The following is a 24,635-nucleotide window of genomic DNA, read 5'->3' on the forward strand; positions in this document are numbered from 1 at the left end:
TCAGGAGTCATTTTCCTTTGAATCAACTTCAAATTCTTTACCAAAAAAGCCCGACTCCGACATCGTTTTAATTTTCTTTTCGTGTATGTAACTGAATGGTTATTGTTTTATGGCTGGGAGCTGTGACTTGGCATGGCAAGTTGTGAATTTATTTATATGTACCATAACAACAAAATGTGAAATGCCACAAAAGTCACTCTCAAATATGGCATCTTTCCTGACTTGTGACATTTTAAAATAACTCATTAAAGATGTAAAAAAAATACCTAACAAAATGTATTATATCTGGCTCTTTATTAAATGCGTTTTCTTGGAAGACAAATAGAATGATGAAACTTATTTCATCAGTTTAAAAATACATTCTCCTCAATAAAGCTATAATGTAAAATGATATCGAAGCACTTTAATATAAATATCACAGTGTTGCATAGTAATAGTTCATTGAACACATTGCACTAAATATAAAAGCATTTAAAGTTGTAAGATGTTAAATTTGAAAAAAAAAGTAAACATATACATTTTCCATTTTTTAAGACAACTTCATAATTATTCAATGATAAACATTTCCACAGTGTCTTAAAAATATTTTAATATGTAGCGCTAAGGAAACGCTGGCTCTTTAGTGAGTTCACCATGGTCTCCACATTGGGTCTGATTTGTCTAGTTCTCGTGGTGGGTTCCGAGGTTTGATAGAAGGCACTATTCCACGGGATCTAAATGGTGATTCCCCTTCATTCACTTTGTTATTATTGTTTGAAGACAAGTCAATATCCTGCACGTGAGTGACTTGCGTATGATTAGTTGTAACAGGAAGTGACGTGAATTGGGGAGATTGCTCGCGATGTTGTACCACAAAAGCTCCATTTTCAGACGATACTAAACCGACAGGTAGGTTCATAGTGTTGTTTGTGGATGTTATGAAGCTTGTATTTGGAACCACAGAAGAAACGATGCTGTGAGGCGTAGATGTAGTCCCTGAGTATGCGATCGGCATTGTCTGCTGAGCTTGAATGATGTTACTGGACGAGGTGGCGATCTGAATGGCGCCCTGGGGCTGTATTACAGGGATGACGTAATTTGGTATTGCTCCGTACTGCAACATATTGGCTGCAGGAATAATGAATGCAACTTCTCCAGAAGACATCTGTGTTGGGAAAGTGTGAACACCATGGATTACTTTTGAAGTAACATTTTGTTCAGTACAGACCACATTTTCTAGTTTCTGTGCATTGTTATTTTTCTCAAAATTTTGTAAACCATCTGTTGCTATACTATTTGAGATTTGAACAGGATTCCCTTTCACCTTTAAAGGACTTCCGGTGTTGGAATGAACGACGTTTAAGTTGTTTGTTTTTATAGGGTAAGGGGCATTGTAATTAGTTCTGTTCATGGTAGAAGACTTTGGTGATAAATCCTTGTTTTCTTCCGGTTCTACATTCATGGTTACATTTGCCAGATGATTTAAAAGTCGGGCTCGAAATTCTGCATTTAATCCGTCTGTATTGGATAGGTATTTGCTAACTTCACTAGCACACTCGTTAAAGCCAAGTCGATATTTATTAATCACAACAGGATCCGTGGCATTTAATGCTATAATAAATTAAACAGAAAATTAATGTTAGAGTCGGTGTGTCTTGATAACAAATTCCTCATTATTGAAATAATTCTTTAGATAATACTATCATCGTTGATAGTTACTCTTAACTTACCAGAAAACTGTTGTCGTTGTAATTGCCGTAGATGACGAACCGTCATTTCCAATATATCAGCTTTCTCCATTTTATTTTGGCGAGTGCCCTTTTAAAACAAAAAACAAAAAATTACCGATTACATATCCAAACTGAAAGAATATCCAAATCAAAATTTTCTTGTGTTATTTTGTTTAAAAAAAATTGATGTGGGGCATTTCATTCTATATGTTTCATTACATAAGGTTTGAAATCAAATTTGTGGTCTCTCTTAGTTGGTTGATTTTGATTCAATTTCACGGACCTGTTACGAATAAAAGCATTGATTTTTCACTTTATCAGGTGGGGTGAAACAGAAGGGCCCTTAGCTATTACAGCTAGCGGATTGTTGCGCGAGATGACACTCAGGTAAACACCAAGATCGTGGGAAAAAGTTTAAAGATATAGAAATTATTTTTACTTTAAAATGTCCTAAAGAGAACGAAATGAAATCTTCATATATTTTGTAAGGTTTTGAATTTTATTTAACCTCAATTAAAGTATAAAAGAAAAAAAATAAATTTCTCCGTTCAGACATTAAAGACTTCAACAGTCATATTAATGAATTAAAAGTGTTAAATTTTGTTTTCTATGTATGAATCGTACCATGTAATTTAAGTCATTATTTTACAATATCAATACACGTAATTGGTTTTCCCCCTTTACCTCAGATTTCATTACATCCAATAAAAGGGATTTCAATTCCGCCAAACTAGCATTTATTCTCGCTCTTCTTTTCTTTTCCATTACAGGTTTCGAGTTCTAAAAAAATCACAAATAAAAAATTCATCAAGTTTAATGACATTAATCAATTTTTCTTAAAAGTAAGGTTACTTCTTGTGAGATTTTACACATTTTTAAACTTGAAATTAAATAATATGAACTTTTGCGCACGTGTGAGTATAGTTTTCAATTCAAACTTACTTTTCTGGTTTCCGATGCTGTGGAGGACACATCGGGGATTTTTTCTGAACCCTCCATATGTACAGGTACTGTTACAGTCCTTCACGTCGGCTTTCTGTCCTTTCGCTGACGGTGTCACTTTTGGTATATCAGAGCAAGATGGGACTCGTGGGAAAGCTTACGGTATACACAGATCAACATCGCCGTTGTCATTCAATGACAAAGTCCGGCCCAACGTAAGTAAAGAAAGTAGTGATTGGCTCGTGTGACGGAATTTCTTGGCGTGTGTGTAAAGGCATTTTCGGTGAAGTGTCACCAAACCGTCAGGTGAACTGCTTGGCACGCGACCGACAAGGTACGAGACTGTGGGAAAACCCCGCCCCTTTTACCGGAGACAAAATTACCTGAGTTGCGTTTTCACCTGTATGATATCAGTAGATGATAAACCAAGGGGCAAAAAGAGAGCGTGAGAAACGCCAAAACATACACTTACTCGCCACTTGATATATTGGGACCATAAAACCGCGTACGCCTCGCTGACTACAGATTGAAAGCAAACAAACCTAGAGTCGTATCCACCGGCGCACGGTGAAAATATCAGTCGCGAGCCAGGCCAGGGATCATCTGCATTTATACAAGAGTACTATTGTAGATGCACTTTAACGGTGACTTTAGGGGGTTGGGGGATGGAGAGGGGGTTCAACATGAAACGGAATACTTGAATTGAAACTCTGAAATAATGGACTATTGAAATGGTTGAAATACGTGTTATGTTGTTTATTGCTACTATACAGATAATTTATCACGGTAAAAAAGTGTCTGGGGTTTTTCTTGTATTTTTTAAATCGGGCTTTTATATATTTAGAAGTACATTATTGCATAATCCACGCATATAGTTTTTAGTATCTATGAATTCGCCCTTTTCTTTAAAAAACCCCAAAACGTTTTATAAGGAAAGTGGCAGAGATAAATGCGATAATGGTAGAGTTAACAATTAAATATCGCTACATGAAATACCGGAATGAGAGCACTTTTCTATTCTCTGTACTAAAACCATATTCCTATTAAAATACTCACTCCTATATCTGACAATGAGTGAGACATTCAGTGAGTTTGATATGACTTAAATCTTCTGTCTATGCAATTTTTTATTATGGGTTTCATTTTTCAAAACGACAATTGCACATGTTTATGTTATAGTTATAAGTTATAATATTCAAAACGCAACTTAATGTGTTGAATTCTGACACTTTTGATTAAATTTAAAATATGTTATTTACTTCTGATTAACCATTCCTTTCAATTTTGTTTGTGGACCACGTCCTGAATGCAGATGACCTCACTCGTTAACTTACATGTAGTTAGAAAACCTTCACTTGTTTGTGGTTAGTAAGAAAACATGATTAAAGTAACAAAAACCTTAACACGCTGGGATTTGGAATTAGTTTTCAAATTAAACGATTTCTCTAGGCGATTTGATCATAAATCTTCTGTTTATTGAAAACATGCTTTAGAAATATAGAAAAATAAAGACCATAAAAATGAAATATTCTAACACATAATTTACTATCATCCAATTATTTACCTCTGGAAAGAGTGTCAACGGGATCGGTTAATCGCATTCGGGTTGAAAACTTAATAAAGATTTAGAGATGCTAGTGTTAAAGGGCAGGGGATGAGTTTATGAAGAGTTCAATGACAGAACACGCAAGGAAAAGTCTTTATTCAGTTAAATAATCCATGAAAATAAAACTTAAGTCCTATGTGTAAATAAAAAGTGCTTTAAACAGTGTGCTTGGTTTTTTTTAAAGCGAACATATTTATTTCCATCTTGCAAACGGCTATTTAACTATAATGTTCATGCTCATATGCTTATTATTTATAAATTGGTTACAGGATGGCTAGTTTAAAGGGACTTAGACACGATTTGAGCTTTAAAATTAAAAAAAAATCCATTTTCAATTTTTAGAATGGTTGATATGGGTATTTTTAATGCTTTGTCAAAATTTGAAAGTCAAATATTGAGTTAAATGCAAGATAAAGAGTGAAATATTCTTAGTTTTGTAAACAAAGCTCGAGCCTTGTTTATGTTTACATATTTGTTTTATTGGTGTAAGTTTCATTCAAATGTAGCTTTTTTCTGTTGATAATATTATTTATGATCTCATTGAATCAGTTTACCTTCTTTTCTTTGAGTCATTTTGCAAAAAAGTTGTAATTTCATACTTAACATTATTTGTAAACAAATATAAGACTCGAGCTTTGTTTACATAACAAAGAATTCTTACCCTTGTATCTCTCTTATAACTTGACTTCTAACATTCAAATTTTGGTCAATCATTCAAAATGTGCAAGTTAATCATTTTTTACATAAAAAATAGAAAATGAAATTTTGATCTAAAATCGTGTCAAAGTCCCTTTGTACTTTTAACAATATTTCTTCCAAATCAAAAATTAAATGAAATTTCGTGAAAATTAAATCAGAAAAAATAAAATCAAAATAATGGCACTACCTTTTTGTTTACTTTTAGAAAAATTGGAGTACTGGATGAAACGATAGACTCAAAGATTGCGATGCACTCCTGGCCCTATGGTTACAATTAAAAGGCGCTGAAACAAAACCTAGTCAGTAATTCCAATGTTTACTTTCATCTTGTCGGACTACCTTCCTGTCTTTTTCTTCGCCATTTAAGTTTATTCTCTATTTGACAATTGTTTTGTTGCCATTCAACCCTTCATTTGTCTCGTATTTGATGGACATCCCAGACGTAACAAATCTTCCCCGACAAAGCTTGTGTTTTCAAATAGATTAAACTCTAGCATTGTCGCACGTTTTTCATACAGTTTATTTTCAGGGGCATCTATGAAGTACTTTTAAGTATTTATTCCAAATTCAAGTCAATTCAAAACTTCCAAGTAACAGATCATTGCAGCTACTGTATAAAACTATACTGCCATACAAAACACTGTAATAATGCCATATACATGTAGTATGCCAACGCAAAGATGGCATTTTGACACCCGACTATGGCGAAGATTACTTAACTTCTGTATATGCAAATGAATGGTTATTGCCTGTAGAACATGGAACCACTTTTATTTTAAGCGTGTCTCACCTGACAGGTGAGATATTGAAAATTAATATTCAATAAGAAAACGATTTCTTTTGATTATTAAAAGTCTCACTAAAAACTCTGTATGATATTTGGATTCTGTAGGCATTTTTATTTTTATATGCTAAATAGATTTTCTTTAGGAATTTAATTCTGACAAATAAATTTTTCCCTGAAATTTGATTTCCTACAGGATTACCTACAGGAGATCTATCAGTATTCAATTCTATTCGGAATTTAAATTCCCATAGGAAGTAATTTAATCCCTGTAAAAAATTCTACATATCTAACGGAAAATTACTTTCCGTCCGAAAGATATTAAGTTATTTTAGGAAAATGCTTTATACACGACATGTTTGAATTGATTAGAATATGTGCATCTCTGACAAATAATATGTTATCTACATATGTATCTAGTTTTATATTAACATATGGATGATATCGATCATATGAAAATAATTTTAAGGTTGTTTCAATCATAATGTACTATAGAACTTGCTGTAATGTTTAGTAAACTCAAACAGTAACAGAAGATGAGAGAGGATAAAATTAATATTGTTTTTTATAAACACATTATTGGATAATATCTGTATACGTAAAACAATTTAAATAGACTGTCCAGAAACAATCAAAAGATATATACTTTGAAAATATCTATCTATCTATAATTTATCTTAATATTTTTCTTGTAAAAAAACTTAATCTGAAAAATGTTCAATGTTTAAAACATTGCTTATTTTGTTGTCTGTGGGGTTTAAATCAAAGTATTTGTCTTCAGAGAATAATTAGTGTCAAACAACTAAGCATGGCCAAAAATACAGTATATATATGTAATCTGTGAAGACTGTATGGTTGTTTCCATCTCTGTATACAATAACAAGCAAGACACTGTTTACATTTTCGTACGACATGGCTTATACTTGATATTCGTCTTTCAGGTATGTTAGAAACATACAAAAAAATTAAAAAGAAAAAAAAAAGAACCAAATGTTTGATCGACAAATGTTAAAGATATCAGAAACCAAATACTTGGTTATTTCCCTTCCTTTAAAACATCTACAAATGGTGTTGTACATTATGGCAATTAATATAAAAATGATGAAAACTTTGTAAACATTATTATGCCAAGTATTATGAAAATGATATAAAAAAATGTTTAAAAAGAAACTTACATGCATAGTTTTGTTTCTTCGCTAGCCAAGGGTTTACGGTCTACTCCGGTCCTCAACATCTTCGCTAGCCAAGGGTTAATGATCTACTTCGGTCCTCAACAACATCTTTGCTAGTCAAGGGTTTACAGTCTACTCCGCTCCTCTACAACATCTTTGCTAGCCAAGGGTTTATGATTTACTCCGCTCCTCTACAACATCTTTGCTAGCCAAGGGTTTATGATCTACTCCGCTCCTCTACAACATCTTTGCTAGCCAAGGGTTTATGATCTACTCCGCTTCTCTACAACATCTTTGCTAGCCAAGGGTTTACGGTCCTCTCCGCTCCTCAACAACATCTTTGCTAGCCAAAGGTTTATGATCTACTCCGCTCCTCTACAACATCTTTGCTAGCCAAGGGTTTACGATCTAGCGGGTAGAGGAGCGGAGTTGATCGTCAACCCTTTGCTAGCGAAGATGGATGCTGACATGAAAACCCTTTTATAAAGTTCTTTCCATAAAAATATGAAACATTAGACTATGATTTATTACGATTTGTAATATACAAAATAAAAACATGTCAAAAATTAAATCAATAAATTTTTATTCAATTTTATTTGTTCAGCTAAATATTAATTGTCATTGTAAAAAAATGTAATTAAAACAACAGAATGCTTTTTTTGGTGTTTAATGATGGAATGAAGGAAATGATCATAGCAAAAGAAGACACGTCAGTAAGCAAATCACTCATACTAGTGGCATGAATTTATAAGTAACTATTTCACTAAATGGTATTCATTTAATTTATATGAGAGAATTTTCCATGTCGTTGTTTGAATGGGAGTTATGAATTTGATTTTAAAATTGGTTCTTATATTTTTTTCTACACTGTTTATTTGTTACATAAAGTAAATGTTAACGAAATGTGATATGTTGTTTTCATTCTCTGTTTTACGTTTCAAATGCGCTGAGCCACTCCCGATATCATCTTGTCTCAATACCGAGCATCAAAATTGTATTATTGTTTATATAATTATTTATAAAAGATATAATAATGTCAATAGTGTGTCGGATAATTATTTAAGTACAATGGTGGCAATATTGCATCATCTACAGTATTTAGAAAATTCCTTTAATATCCCCGGTATACCGTATGCTCTTGATAGACCTTTACATATATAGTATATAATCACTTTTGATTTTAGTATACCTCACCTTACAGGTAAGATACAATGTATTTACCAACTAAAATCCTAATATGTTTTACGGTGCGACCGTTGGGGCGAGCGCAGCATTTGATCAAATAATGAATTATGTTAAATCAATAAAAATAAAAGTATCAACGTAACGTAAATGAATTTGAATGCAAAATAAAATATAAACATGCCTATTTTTTCTTGTAAATTTTCATAATTCATAATTTATAAGATTGTTTATTTATTTAAATAGAATTTATCTCAGTTTTTACAATGTTGTTGAATAATAACGATTTTAACATAATGTTTATTGCAGTTTATTTCCTCTTTTCTTGCAGCAGACATTTTTCTTAAACTTACATATAAAAAATTGACTTATCATAGAGCCCCCCCCCCCCCCCCCCCCGTTTTAAAAAAAATATAATTTACGTATTAAAAAAAATAATTGCTGATCATATAAGAAAATCGGTTTTGGACCCCCCCCCCCCCCCCCCCGGGAGGATGTAATAAATGTGAAAATAAAGATACCATTGAGCAGTTAAAGAGCTAAATGCATACTACGCACTCACCATTCCTCACCCGGATTAGAATTTCATTTTACTTGTAAATATTTTTTGAATGATGCTGCCGCGCCCCCTTTTAAAAAACGTTCCTGGAAATTAATTACTGTAAATATATAGTGAATAAAATAAATGTGAGCATTCATCCAAATGAGAGCAAGTTACAACTGTTTCCTATTAAAAAAAAAAAAGATGTCCCCATTCTTTAGCTTTGCAAGATTTTGAGAAGATTTTGGTATTTATATTCCAGCAGATTTACAATAACTACTTAGAGTAATTTCCCCTTATTGTGACGTCAAAGTTGACGTCAAGTGTCATCTGTCTCTTTGAAAAACCCTGGAAAAAATACTAAGTGAAATATACTGTTTTGTTTACTTAAAAAGCATGATATTGATGAAATTACACAATTTATCTGTTTCTCAAAAGTTTTACTTTGATTCTCGCGAGAAGGAATCAAGTCTAGTGAGATCGTCCGACATTGATAAATTGCATTGTGGGTCGAAATTTACTGACTCCGAAAAATTCTGTGGGATCAATGTGCAAGAAATCCATTGTGACGTCACTCGAAGGAACGACAACTCTGTTAGTCTTATGTAATGGAATTATTTTATTTACAATGCATGATGTACATAGTCTTTTATCTTGTTCTCGTGAGAGTGTGAAATGGGAAACCATATTTACAGGGAATTACTGGGACGATTAAAACAAGGCATTACTGGTCCGATTTACTGACGCCAAAAAAATCCGTTGAATGAATGTGCAACTAGTCCAAATTTTCTATTCACACACGCCTTGCCGGTAGAGCTCGCTTCGCGCCGGCGCTGCGCGCCGGCGAGCTGCGCTCGCTATCAACAATTCTATGGGAAAATAAATGTTTCGGAAATCTTATAGAAGTTTTATTTCCTATCGGAAAACAGCATTTACCTCCACAGATTTCATACCGACATGTTATTTTCCTATAGGAATTTGATATTATGTCCAGATTTCATAGTCCTATACTCCTACAGTAAACTCCTATCGAAATTCGAAGTCCTTTTATCTCATCTTCATAGATTTTTTTAATTAACGCTTAGGAAAGAATGTTTCTCCTAATGAAATATCAGGATTTTTATTTTCATAAATGTATTACCTCAATATCGTACATGCACCACATACAGATATCTGAATTAGAACAATTGTTGCTAATAGCTCTTCAAGAAAGTCCTAGGATACAAGTGTACCATGGAAAAAAAATCTATACTGTTGAATTTATTGCTAATATTTTAGTCTAAGTTAATATATGAATTAAGATAAAACAATCCTAATGCTATCAGGACAATTATTATAACATGTCACTAAAAATATATTTTGTGACAAAGACCTAAAATCAATCCATCATCAAAATTGGGAATATATGAAGTCATCAGGTAAATATTTATAGTCGAACAGAATAGATGACTTATTTTTGATCGGATTAACGTGTAATCATTGCAGGATTAACGATGAAGTCAACCCATGAGGTAATGAGATCTTAAATTTATGAAAAGCTAGTTTAATGACGGTATGAGTTTCCCACGGTTGGATGTCTTCAGAGGAAGAATATATACCCCTAGTCACTCTGTCGTGCTGTCATTAATTTCTGGTGACATTTATTAGTTTAACAGATCTCCTCTATTATGCGGAACATATTTAATGTGACGTTCTTCACTTCAATAAAGAAGAATTTAAGGAGCAAATGTTTATTTTTGAAATGAATTTCTATCTTTTCAGTTACTTTGGAAATAAATCACAAGCGATCTGATTTAGAACTTTAAATATTGAAAACAATTTATCATGGCTAAGTTGAATAAAGCTCGCTAAACCAGTTGCTCTATTGATCTTCCAGCAGGATTTTAAAATCGGAGAAAACAAATCAGGTCTCGGATGTGAGGAGTGAAAACAAGTGTGGGAATGTTATACTTTTGAATGGTTCGAGATTCAATGAAGTTCACAGTAAAACCAAAATCGTGTTCATGCTCTGCCTTAAGTTTGAATTTCGTTTTGATACAATTCTTATTCTTTCAACTAGCTCTCTTTTATGTACATTTACCGACTGAGTAGGATTAAAAACTATTCTTTTTAGTGTTCTATAAAGAAATTAAAACATGTAGTGTTAATGTTTGGTAGGTCAATGGCACAAAAACCATACTATAATTAAAATCTTTAGTTTGATCTATGTAGAGACCAACTACTTCCATTTTGCAACTTTTTTTTACACGCAAAGACTTACCTTACCATCTTGTCCAGCTCTTTTATCAATGGTATTAAATCCTTTATTGACTCAACTGTTTACAAGGAATGAGCACACGGTGATCTCTTAAATAAGAGCAATAATATCTTTTAAATGAACTATTTTGATTGAAAAATTAAGATTAAAGAAGTAAACAGAATTATGAAAACTAGTGTATGTGTGTGTGTTTTCTTCTTACTATTCCACGAACACAAAAACATCTTTTCCATAGCATGGTAATTGCTCAATGTGTTCATATTCACTTTAAGAACTGATTTATTTTAAAAGCTGTGAAATGAGGTATTTATTTTCTTTAATGAAAGGTGGGAAATATTACCTTTAAGGTTAATATTATACTTACTACAAGAAGTTATTGACTTCCTGATTTTCTACGGGAATTAAAAATTCTAAAAAAAACCCCAAACAAACCAAAATTGGATCAAACAAAATCTCCAAGGACATTAAATTGAGGTACGACATTGATTTTTAAAAATGATACTTTTCTGAATAAAATTCCTTTTAGGAAATAATTTTATTCCATTAAAAATTCAATGATTCTTCGTAGTGCAGGATTTTTTCTAAATAGAAAAAAACTAACCTATCATTTATGATCCATTTCCCACTAAATGTTATTTATAAAAGTACTAGTACCTTACCGCTAAAAAATAAACACTAAATGTGGGGAAAGAGGGGATTTTGTTAAAGTATACAACCATGAAAAAGTTGAAAATATTTTTCTGTGTTAAATGCGAGGTAACTCAGATATCTTAAGATTAGTTCTGAAGAAAAAATATCGATTTGCAATCATTTTCTACAGAAGCTTTAAGACAAATTTGAAAAATAAGTATGACATTAATTTCAGAATATGCTTTATCTTAAAAACTGTTAAGCCATTCAAGGTACCTGTAGTACTCTTCATATAAAGGTATTGTGTTGAAAACTCACGCTGAAAACTCACGCTGAATTGCATTAGAAGCAAAAGTAATTGCAAAGTAATTGTCTGTAATTTTAGAAGGTCTTCATCTTGAACTGAGTCACGCTTCAAAATTTTGAATAATGTATAAGAATTAAAAAGTATTGGACTTAAATCAAAACGTGTTATAAAAAAGGTAGGATAAATATTGTAGCGATTCTGGTCAGAAAAATATTCCGTTTATACTTTCTTTTGTGGGCTTTTTAGTTACAAGATATTTTTACGGAAGCCCTGGGAGGACATTGACTTACTTCGCCCTGGAAGGATATATTGACTTATTTCTTAATCGATTTTAATTGTTATTTATTCGTTACTTCTTAGTCACAGTAGACGAATTTTTAAAAATAAACATATTTTATTGAATAAATTTGATAGGATTGGACAATCAGCATAGCCTATGTATATCCTCTCCTTGTATAATAGCTCATACACAATTTTATTGTAGTTATTTAGAAATAAAGTTAAAAGTTTGTTGGCACATGTCAATGACAGAATTACAGATTAATTTATCGATAGTCCCCAAAAAATCAAAAAATTCTTACCTATCATTAAATTTTTCCCCCCAAAATCATGACATTCCTACTCCGTGGGGTGGGGGGTGGGGGGGGGGGGACTTTACCTATAGTTCTATAGGTATAGTTCCAAAAAATCGTACCTACAAACAATTTTTTTCCCCAAATTACTAAATCATTAAATTTCTAATCCGGTGGGGGGGGGGGGGGGGGGGTACTAGTTTACTAGTTTACCTACGACTTCAACTTCTCAATACTTTATTCCTTTCAAGTTACATTTAGGAACAATGATGTTTGCTGCGAGAAAAAGTGGGGGGGGGGGGGGCTGAACCCTCTATGATGCTATGTGCTTAGTGGTTAGGTTTAACATTGCAAAAAAAGTGTGGGGGATAAGCCCCCCCCCTTCCCCCGGTTCCGACTTCCGACGCCTATGCTAAGTAAGGACAAACCTTGATCATCATTATTCTTTAGATCTGCTTTCGTAAGTTAGGTGCATGCATGTCGTTTTCAAAAGTACTGAAAGGTCATCAGCAGAAAATACTTACACTTAAACAGGTCTAGGCAACCTCCGTTTTTTGGAGGATAGATTTTATCCTCCAAAATTGGAGGATAGATGTTTGCGCCCCCTGGTGGATCTTTTCAGATGAAGGGCAATTAACTCTGTTCTTAACTATGAATAAAATATAATTATTAGACAATAAAAATATCACCTTATTTAGCTATTAATAATTATATTTATTGATAATATTCAATAAATATTTAAGTTAAAATAATTGCAAGGCTGATTTTAAAGAAAATATTTTATGTGAAGACTCATATATTTTTCAATATTCAGGATAATTGATATATATAAATGGTATCATTTTGATTAATAAAATTTAACAACGTCTTTTTGTGTGAAGGGGATTAAATTTAAATGATACTTAATAACCTGTGAATTAATAAGAATAAGAGCTACAAAATTCCTAAGGTATATGCAAACATTTACTTTGTACATGTACAATATAGCAGATCAAGATATCTATTATGTGTCTCTAAACGTGAATGAAGTCATTAATGTTCTAATGAGGAATAAACATCACTATTTTGTGATTTTGATTAAATGAAACAGATGAATAGTCTATGTCATTTGTAAAACTGAACACAGGAAGTACACACTTTCAAAGCATATTGTGAAAATACTATACATAGAATTTCAAATAGCCGCATACAATCATTAGTTTATTTCCTTAACTTTATTTCCCATATGGTCTGGTGCTTGCATTTTTTCATTAAAGATATGCACGAAGCCTTTGAAATATACCCATGCTATCCTCCAAAAATGGAGGATAATTTCACCCACAATGCAAAGTGACTTTCCATATATGGTAAAAATCAGCAGCCATCTTGAAATTGAGCTATCCTCCAAAAACGGAGATTGCCTAGACCTGTTAAAACTAGTCTAGTCCTAATTTCTAAAAAGAGCTCTAGAAATACGTTTTAACGGCAAATAATTATTATTTGTTTCAACATGGGTTTTTTTTATCATAATTAAAGTATGCTGAGTCTGAAAAAATATGCTGGCCTTCATGAAAATGGCGTTAAGTAGGTCAAAATGGCGATTCAAAATGGCGGACAGCCAATCTTCAAATTTTTCTCTTAAAGTCTCTTCAATGGGAAAAATAATGACAAACACTAATGAATTGATCCAAAATAGTATTTCATCATATCCAATGTGTGCTGAGTCTTACAAATTATGCTGGCTTTCCACAGATGTGGTTAATTAGGTCAAAGTGGCGATTTAACATGGTGGATAACAAAATTTGGTTAATTCGTCTTATATTTCTGAAATGGACATAAATGGTGAGACAAACAATGAATATTCATTCCAGCTAAGTATTTTTAAAATCATAACTAAGGTGTGAATAGTCAGGAATAATATGGCATTTTCAAGAAAATGCAAATTATCCCCCCCCCCCCCAAATGGCGATTCATAACGGTGGACATCCAGATTTTATTTTTTTCAACTTTAGTTTCTTGAATGGTGAAAAATCGAGAAACAATTAAACAATTATAATTTTTTCAATAAATTTTCAAATCATAAATAAGACGTGCCAAGTCTGAGGAATCATGCTGGTTTCCACTAAAGCGATGCTTTTTATGTCAAAATGGCGGACAGCCAGATTTCATATTTTTTTCTTTAAAGTTTCTTAAAAAGGAAAAAGCATGAGACCAACAAGTTTTATTTGGTCCAGCAAAGTTTATCAATATAACTAAGAAATGCTGAGTCTTAAGAAATATGCTAGCTATGACGGAAATTCCGTAAAAATAGGTCAAAATGGCGATTTAAAATGGCCTACAGCCAGATTTCATCACTTTTTATTTAAGTTTTTTACAAGAAACAAAGCATTAAAACAATTATAGTCCGGTCCAACAAAAAGTTTTTATTCATAATTAGGATATACTGAGTTTGACGATATATGCTTACTTTTACAAAAATGGCGTTATTTGGGTCAAAATGGCGTTTCAAAATGGCCGACAGCCAGAATTCATGATTCTCTGTCAAAGCCGTTTACAGGGATGAAACGTGTAAGTATTACATTATACAAATATGCACATGAAAAATTAGATTGGAACACTTTAACAAAGAAAAAGAACAGTTCCATATTTTACTAAAAATGATTAATTTTTCCGTTTACCGGTATCTAATTTAAACATTCTGTGTTCATGCTTTTCAATATCCGTCTTGTTCCTTAACCTTTCTAGGTTTTTTTAAATTATACTTTATGTATATACCGATTTCTTCGACCTGCAAGTTCGTGAAATACAACAAATGCTTACAAAGCAAAGTTTGAGAGAGGAGAAATATTTCTGCACTATAAAACTGGTGTTTTTAGGCTTTAAAGACATCGCTGTCATAAGCTTTTATATGATAACAGAAATACAATCAGGTAATTATAGGAACAGTGTACGACACGAAGAACTATTCTAGTATATGTTTGTCTATTCCTTTAATACCTTCCCAGCGAATAAATCTAACTAATGTATTATCATATACACTGGAAAAGCTCGTGATTTAAAATGAGCCGAGATCAACATATCGTCCAGCTTTATATATAGAAATAAGTATGCGCAATTAGTTTTGGGCAACCAAAAGAGTTTTAGTCTTTTTAACATTACTAGGGACAATTTATATATTGTATAAGGAATCAAGCTGTCTATGTCTTCGTTAAAGATAAAAGAACCTCTTGCAAAATTGTTAACATGTGTTTGGCCAAATGTGCTGAGGAAAATATAGCAATGCGTGTCCAAGGAAAAGTTGAGGCTTTTTTATGCTAGACCATGCCAGTGTTAATTTGCAACATATCCTCAAAACTAAGTTTGCTGATGGATGTATGAACCTCTTTAAAGCCGATAAACATCCCTGTCAATGTTGTTGAAGAGAAAATGTTCCCTTTTTATAGAACTTTGAATTAGCACGTGGTTCATTTCAATCACTGATATGGTGTGACACAACTTCTTATTTCTACAGCATATCGAGAAAATCGACATAATAAGTGAACAGAAACAAGTATGAAAAGGGGAATTAACTGACCAGAAAATCAAAGAATTCGGGAAGTTCTTTAGGTATATGGATAACCAAGACACATTGCCCACTGACACGGTTTAATTTGCTTTCTTCCTAAAATCAAAGCCCGGGAATACGTCCCAATTAAGGATTTGCCTTATGTTGCTTATGAAACAAACACACACCAAGGCAATGATAGGGAGACAGGCATATATAAGCATGCCCATATTACCATGCCCAGCCGAGATGGGATAAAAAATTAAGTGATGGTTGTTTGTTGCTGGAACTAATGACCTTAAGATCCTATACCTAAAAAGCTTTCTTAGATTTGATAGCTAGCAACTGCCCCACAGGTTGCAGAACCTTTATGTGTGAATGTAAACGTGCCTACTACCCGGGTAAAGACATCTGCAAATTTCAAATCACAATCTTATCATTCAAAAAAAGACTGTATAAATAACATAATTATATACTGTAGCTTAATAAAAAAAAATTCCAAATGAAAATCTGGTGGAGTTTTTTCTTTTAATAAAAGTGTTCAAATGTGATGTTAGTTACATCATTAGTATTGAAATTATGATATTCAAACATTTTCCCCATTAAGAGGCCTTTAGTAGTCTATAGAGATTATTGAAATTTGGCTTCTAGTATACACCAATTTGAATTGCCATTTTGACAAAATTAACGTCATTTTCGTGAATACCAAGACATTTCATCAAACTTCGCACAACTTAAATATGATAAATATGTTTGCTAGACCAATTTATGAATTTGTATTGTTATTTTTTTCCATTAAAGATACTGTGAGACGAAAAATTATGAAATCTGGCTGTCCACCATTTTTAACTATTTATCGCGATCAACATATTTTGTTGAACTCAGCACACCTTAGTTATGATAAAATGCTATGCTGAACCAATTTATAATTGTTTGTTACCTTAATTTTAAAGGCTTAAGAGAATTAAAGAGTTTGCCTGTCGACCATTTTGACCGCCATTTTGACCTTATTAGCGCCATTTTTGTCATAGCAAGCATATTTTTCAGACTAAGCACGCCTTAATTGATATGCAAAAATAACTTTGCTGGACTGAATTATTATTGTTTTTATGCGTTTTCCCTAGTTTAAACTTTTTAGGAAAAAAAATATAAAATCTGGGTATCTGCCATTTTGAATCGCCATGTTGACCTAATTAACGCTTTTTGGGGGAATCCAGCAAATTTTTTCAAACTTAGCACACTTTAGATATGATAAAATACTATTTTGGATCAATTCATTAGTGTTTGTCAATTATAAAAAGACTTTAAGAAAAAATATAAAATTTGGTTGTCCGCCATTTTGAATCGCCATTTTGAGCTACTTAACGCCATTTTCATGAAGGCCAGCATATTTTTTGGAATCAGCACACTTTTAATTAATTATGTTTAAAAACCATGCTGGACCAAATAATAATTATTTGTCGTTAAAAGTTTTTTTTTTTCGACTAAATCGGACTAGACTAAACCGTGTTTTGTGAATAACATCTGCTTCGTATGATTAATTAAATGTCCAGCGAAGTTTGTCGTCATTATAATCATCGTATGCTTACACTATGAGATTGGTATTCAAATATTCATTAATGAAAATTAATTTGCTTCTTTAAGTTTTGTCCTTTATGTACTTACCAGGGGTTTGTCATCCCATTCTTTATGAGTATCTTTTCACTTCTTGAGATAGTATAATTAAAAAAAAAATGTACTACTGGTGTTCGGAGTTGATTAATCCATCCAGTATAAAATCTCATAAACGCCTTTCGACAGAGGGCACTAAACTTCAAGGTGGTGTTATTGGACTAGTTGACTGTTGATACTGTGGACGAGCTATCCACGTTTGGTTTTGACAAATATTTTTGTTTGCTTGATGATGATGACGATGAAATTTTTTTCACGAAACAAAATATGAATACACTTTCTAAATAAACGACGCATATGAATTTTGAAGTAAAGAATTCTGGATCAGGAGCTCGAGTAAAGTTCTATTGATTAAATTAATAGAAAATGTTGCATTTTGTTCTTGTTAGTTCGTTGTTTTTTTTTAGGGGGGGGGGATATTTGTGTTAAACTTCTGACCCTGCATATGGCCCTACCTGATTGGTACATATACCAGCAGAGGGGTAGGGAACAAATTTGAAACTTACGTGTTTCTACAGAAAATGTTCGAATCTTTCCTCTATAATTTCACAAAATATATTTATACCCGCATTTTCTAAAGAAAGTTCGGGTATATTGTTGTTACCCTGTTCCGTCCGTCCGTCTGTCCGTCCGTCCGTTCGTCCGTCTGTCACGTTTTACTTTCTCAAACTGCTCTTACATCTTATAAACCAGCAAATTGAACTCTTGGAGTTTGATTTGGGGTATCATGTTGTTTTGTAAAAAGGTTTCAAAAATTCTCTGTTAGTCCTGGGGGTCAAATAATTGTTAAAAAATGACGTTTTTTCACAAAAAACCTTCTTCCCCGAACTCCTCCTACATTTTCAAAAGTAAACAAATCATCTTTTGGAATATGTTTTAGAGTATCCTATAGATGCGCAATAAGGTTTCGGAATTTTCAATTTTGTCCTGGGGGTCATTTAATGGCTAAAAAATGACGTTTTTTTTTTTACAAAAAAACTGGTTTAAAAAACGTCATTTTTTTAAGCAGTAGCCAAATGATCTTCTAGAATATGATTGGGGGTGTCATATTGAGGCATGATCAGGTTCCAGAATTTTTCTTTTAATTAAGGGGATCAGTGGGCAACAAAAAATGATGTTTTTTGGCAAAAAAAATATGGTTCCCAGAACTCCTTTTACAACTTTTGGAGTAGCTACGTCATCTCTTGGGATATAATTGGGGCTGTCCTATAGATGTGCAATAAGGTTTTAAAAATTTAAATTTCATCCTGGGAGTCAAATAGTAGCAGAAAATTGACGTTTATCACTAAAAAAAACAAACATTGATCCAAGAGCTCCTCTTATGATTTAATGGATAGACAATCATATCTTGGGATAGGATAGGGACTGTTCTATAGATGTGCAGTAAGGTTTTCAAAATTTAAATTTCATCCAGGGAGTCAAAATGTAGCAGAAAATTGACCTTTATCACTTTACATAGATCCTAGAACTCCTTTTATGATTTAATGGATAGAAACATCATATCTTGGGATATGAAAGGAACTGTTCCATAGATGTGCATTACGGTTTTGAAAAATTAAATTTAACCCTGAGGCGCATTACCTACCGGTACATACCTTTTGATGCCCTTTAAGGATCAAGAATATATATGGTTAAGGGGTGGGGATCTCAACCGTTTTCGAGATATTCCTGCACTTCCTGTTCAAGGGGGGTCATGACCACCCCCGGGGCCCATGACCTACATACCGTTTGATGCCCCTTGACACAAGGAACAAGAATATATATGGTTTAAGGGTGGGGATCTCAACTGTTTTGAAGATATTAAGGGACTTGCTGTTTGAGGGCGTCAGGACCACCCACAGGGCCCATGACCTACATAACATTTGATGCCCCTTGACATCAGAAACATGAATATATATGGTTTAGGGGTCATGATTATAACAGTTTCTGAGATATATGGTAATTTCAAATTCATAGGGGGTGGGGATGACCCCAGGGGCCAGATCTAATAAACCCTATATATTGCCAGTAACAGCCAATATATGATTATGAAAACCCTATATTATTATCTTTGTCCGTTTTCAAGTTACCATTTACAATAGAGTCTATGATTCTTCCTACAAGGTTCAATGTTAGACCCCACACCCTTTTGAGGGGGGGGGGGGGGATGGGGGGGGGGATGGGGGGGGATGGGAGGGGGCTTTAAAGACAACACCTGGGGGTCATTAATGTACTTTACACCAGTTGATGCATCATAATGACTTTAGAAGATATTTTGTATTTTCCTGTTTCGTGGGGTCAGAACAGTCCCATAAGGTCATGACCTACATTGTATTTGATGCATTATAATACATTAAGAAAGAAATACTCCTTCCTTCCTATTATTACTCATGTAAAAAATATAAGTGTCTACACTTACTTACATATGTAATACACAAATTTAATAAGAAATTGTTTATTCAGGGTCAATATGGGGTCAACTCAACAGTGCATGCTGTCTGACAAATGAAAAAAATAACTTTTGCAACTAAAATGACAGAAACTTTACAAATGCGATAGGATAGGTAACGATGATAAGCTTATTTAAATATTAAAAGATGATGATACAGTATGCTGCCAAAGGGAGATTACATTTAGAAAGTGAAAGTAGAACTTATATACATGTGTATGTATGCTGGCAGGAATCCCATGCTGGCATCTTACTATATTGTGCTACTGCTACTACATGTATTATGCTTACCTAAATTGGTCAACATCATAATGATGATCCAATTAAAACACAATAATGAATTCCTTTAGCTGATCTTAACTACCGTAATCCTTTTCTGCATACGGAAAACACAGACAATGAGACATGTATGTATGGGTGTTGCTAAAACGCGGAACGGAAAACGGAACGGAATGGAAAATATCATCACGTTTATCGCTTAAAAAGGGTATAGACTGGCCAGAAACGATTTACTTTGTATCTTTTATTTATATCTAATGAATGATTATCAACATGTTGCTATCTTATTAATATTCATATGAATGTCTATCAATTATAGCATTGTATTCATTCGGCTTTAGTTGAGTACGAAACGGAAAAATCAAATGTATACGAATTGTGAAACATTAACATGATTAAACGAGCAAATTAGCTATAACTTTTTACTTATTTCTCTTATATGCTATTGCTGGCATATTAGCGTAACGTAGGCAGTTAGTGAAAGCGTTTTATGCGTGTTTTGAGTATTTTTATATTATTTTCAAATATGTTGTACATGTATATACTTACATCAAAATTGAATTTTCGGTGTTCTAGACGATCTTTTATCATACAGACGATACAGTATCATTGAGATGGAAGAAAAAAACTGTAGGACTGACGACATTAAAAAATTAAAATACAGTAAACATTAAAATACCCGGTAATTTGTGAAACTAGTAATTTGTGAAACTAGTATTTTTAGCAATGCAATTTTGTTTACGTTTGCATTACAAAGCATGCAGTTGTTTATTCCAGCAGCTATATACATATGATCCGAATAGAGAGCTCTAGACGTTGCCTGGTTTGATTTTCCGATTATATATTGGGACTATAGTCTGTCGATCCCAAAATATTCATGCAGCACATTTGGACGATTCATCTTTTCTCCATTTTGGAAGTCACTCAGAAGACCTTGCACAATTTTTCAACACTATCATCCGGGTCTGTTAAAATGCAAAACCCCGTAGACTTCTTTATTTTTAGCCGTGTATTTATACCAGCTGATAAGCTAGAGAGGACGTTTTAAAGAAAGAATAATGAGAATGTTTAATGCTTCTAAAAGAGAATCGCTTGAACCCTGAGGTATATATAAATATACAGCAAAAAGTGAATCGAGGATATTTTGGGACAGAATATAGTGGTCAATGCATGTACTGTTAATTTTGAGGAAATAAATATTCTTGAATAAATAATCTAATATTGCTAATCTTTCAAAAAAAATTAAAAAGGTACATAAAGTATATTGTTTTAGCATACTTAACAAATCTATGAGGTAAATAACATTAGATAAGATTTTCCGTTTTCCTTCTGTTCCGTTTTCCGTTCCGCGTTTTAGCAACACCCATGTATGTATACACGTGAACCCATCTAATCGAAGAGCTGGGTAAAACTAGTACCCGCTAATGAGACATGCAAACCTGTGTTGTGTACGTAACTTCAGACAAAGATCAGTCATTTGTAACATGCATGTATTTTTATGACCTATTCTTCAAATCCACTTGCACTATTTTATTAGGTAAATAACAGCTTTAAGGTGGTGCAGGACACCTGCATATTGTGATGTACATGTATACTTCCTATTGAGATAAACAATAAAGTATGTTGAATATTGATTAAATATTTACCCCCCAAATAATGTTACCTAACATTGAAGCGCAATGGGTTAGAGCGTTTACATGTCTGTAAGAGCATTGGGGTCCAAGGTGTATTTTTGGTAATTTACGAATTTTCATGGGGAGGGGGGGGGTCTGGACCCCTCACTCTCACCCCTTCTCTAAATCTGTGCACACGATGATGTTCATGTAGGCACACAGAAGCAAATCTAAAACCGGCAACCGCCACGGGGAGGGGGCATAATTTAATTTTTAATTTTGTTTGTAATAATTATATAGACCATTATACTTCCTTTGACATAAAATGTTAAGATTATTGATTAACTGAAAATTCACTGCAAACAGGTCTACCCCAAATTGCACATAAAGTGCTGCTCATGTCACGATGTGTATTATCATATGGGCAGGGATCTCATCCTTCAGTTATGAAAATTATAATTTTTAAATGTATTACATGTACCGGAGTTTGAACTATAAACGCTGGTTTTCATTTAATTGAAAATCGTGAAAAAGTATCTATGGCTTGAGGAGTAGATCCCCGTATATTTTATAAATGACCTGAGAGGTCATTTGATTAATTTTAATTTATCAATTTACTAGGCACATCGTGCGTACAGACACGAAACGTTGTTTTTTTTTTTAAATTATAATTTCTTACCCTAGCGATGGACGGAAATTAGAAAATTTGATGTTTTGAATAAAACCCATTTGTATTCACAAGCGCTTGTTTCATACAGGAGGTCTATTAACTATACACAATAACACTTGTGTATAGTTTCATTCAATTTCAATTCTTTTATATCTTTAAGCTTTACAGATTATCAGTATAACATATGTATAGCATGAGGTGGTAGTGTATTTACAGGAGAACTTGTGCACGTACAGATAATAACATTTAATGTTACATATACAGGTTGAGAAAGCAAAAGACTACAATTATGTAATACAGTTGTCCCTTAATAACATACTTTTTGAGATGAATTTGCCAAGATTACAGAGATCTTTAACATTGTCATTATTAAAAAGTTGAATTAATTTAAACATACAAGGTTTTTTATAATAATATTCTTTCAAGTATAATCTGCGCAATGTTCTGTATAGCGGACAAACAAATAAAAAATGGAATTCATCTTCAACACTAGATTTGCAATGTGGACAAAATCTATTTTCTCTATTTGTGTTATTATATCTACCAGTTTCAATAGCCAGGCGATGTGACGATAGTCGTAATTTAGTTATATATTTCTGTAATTTAATGGGAATAGATTTTCTTAAATAGTATTGAAGATGTATACCATCGATAAGATATTTGTAAAAAGAACATTTTTTTGAATTTTCAACATTTGCAAAAATATCTTGTTTTGCCTGATCAAAAATTCTTTGTTTTACAAGTTGTAAAATACCATTGTTTATTTTTTGTTTAGACCATATATCAAAAAAACCGAGGTCAATGAGAATTTTCTTTACATCGAAAACCCAGTTTTTACAACCGTGTTCTTCACAATTAATATACATAACTTCGTAGGAATGTTTAATTATACAATTGTCACTAATTAAGACATTTTTCCAAAACTTAATAATGTTAAACATTCTATAATGTACAAGGGGCACACGGCCTAATTCAGCATATAAGTAAGCAGTATTTGTACTTTTCTTCACTCCGAGAATTTGTTTACAGAAGTCTGTATGAAGTTTCTCGATATTGCAACCTATATTATTTCCCCATATTTCTGAACAGTAATTAACAATTCCACCAATAAAACAATCAAAAAGCGACAATAAAGTTTCTATATTAAATGACATTCCCCGTATATTCTTTCTAAGCGCAAACAATGCTTTTCTACCTTGTTCAGATAATTGTTTTTCAGCTTTGGTAAATTTGTTGTTAAAGTTGAAAAGTATTCCTAAGTAAGTGAATTGTTGTACAATTTCTAAAACATCATTACCAATATGCCAACACTCACTATCTTTTACTCTGCCATTGTTTCTAAAAACCACAATTTTTTACTTTTCCGCATTAACATGCATTTTCCAAGTATTACAATAGCTATGTAGTTCATTCAAAAGACAATGTAAACCTTCCACAGATTCAGAGAACAGGACCATATCATCAGCGTACATTAAAAGAAACAGATTTAGGGAAGATAACTCGTAAGATAAACAACCGGCATTTAAAAAGCTAATTTCGAAATCGTTAACATATAAATTGAATAAGATAGGTGATAACACTTCGCCCTGCATTAATCCTAGGTTATTACAAAAATATTCACTTAAAAATCCATCAACACCAATACAGGATTTCACATGACTATATAACGCTTTAATAACTGACAATAATTTTTCTTCAATGCCAACCTTTGAAAGTTTAAGCCACAAAAGTCGTCTATCAATAGAATCAAACGCTTTTTTAAAATCGATGAATGCACAATATAACCTCTTCTTTTTACATAGACTGTTACTGATAATAGAATGTAAAGCAAAAATAGCATCACGTGTTCCACAGCTTGGTTTAAAACCAAATTGCGCATCCGTTATAACATCATTATATTTTGACCATTCCAATAACCTTTTGTTTAAAATTGAAGTAAATAACTTACACATATTACTAACAAGACTTATACCCCTGTAGTTTTAGGGTCTGTAGAATCACCCTTTTTAAACACTGGAATAATTATTGAGGAAGACCACGTACTGGGAAA

At 32.8% G+C, this 24,635-nt stretch overlaps 1 protein-coding gene across 1 annotated transcript; it reads right to left on the reverse strand.

The window, feature by feature from the left end:
- Positions 1 to 277: 277 nt before the first annotated feature.
- LOC128190621 (protein hairy-like) lies at positions 278 to 2,932 on the reverse strand. Its single transcript, XM_052862738.1, has 4 exons — positions 2,652 to 2,932; positions 2,394 to 2,489; positions 1,710 to 1,797; positions 278 to 1,590 (listed from the first exon to the last, which is right to left on the reverse strand). The coding sequence occupies exons 1-4, from the start codon at positions 2,706 to 2,708 to the stop codon at positions 629 to 631; spliced, it is 1,203 nt and encodes a 400-aa protein (XP_052718698.1). The 5' UTR covers positions 2,709 to 2,932; the 3' UTR covers positions 278 to 628.
- Between the last annotated feature and the right edge of the window lie 21,703 nt (positions 2,933 to 24,635).

Source organism: Crassostrea angulata, chromosome 6 (genome assembly GCF_025612915.1).
Source record: "Crassostrea angulata isolate pt1a10 chromosome 6, ASM2561291v2, whole genome shotgun sequence".
Taxonomy (NCBI): Eukaryota; Metazoa; Mollusca; class Bivalvia; order Ostreida; family Ostreidae; genus Magallana; species Magallana angulata.

Coding starts and splice junctions, on each gene's coding strand:
- LOC128190621 (XM_052862738.1), bottom strand. CDS start 2,708: ATGGAGGGTTCAGAAAAAATCCCCGATGTGTCCTCCACAGCATCGGAA. Junction 1,798..2,393: donor TGGATGTAATGAAATCTGAG/GTAAAGGGGGAA, acceptor TTGTTTTAAAAG/GGCACTCGCCAAAATAAAAT. Junction 1,591..1,709: donor ACAACGACAACAGTTTTCTG/GTAAGTTAAGAG, acceptor AATTTATTATAG/CATTAAATGCCACGGATCCT.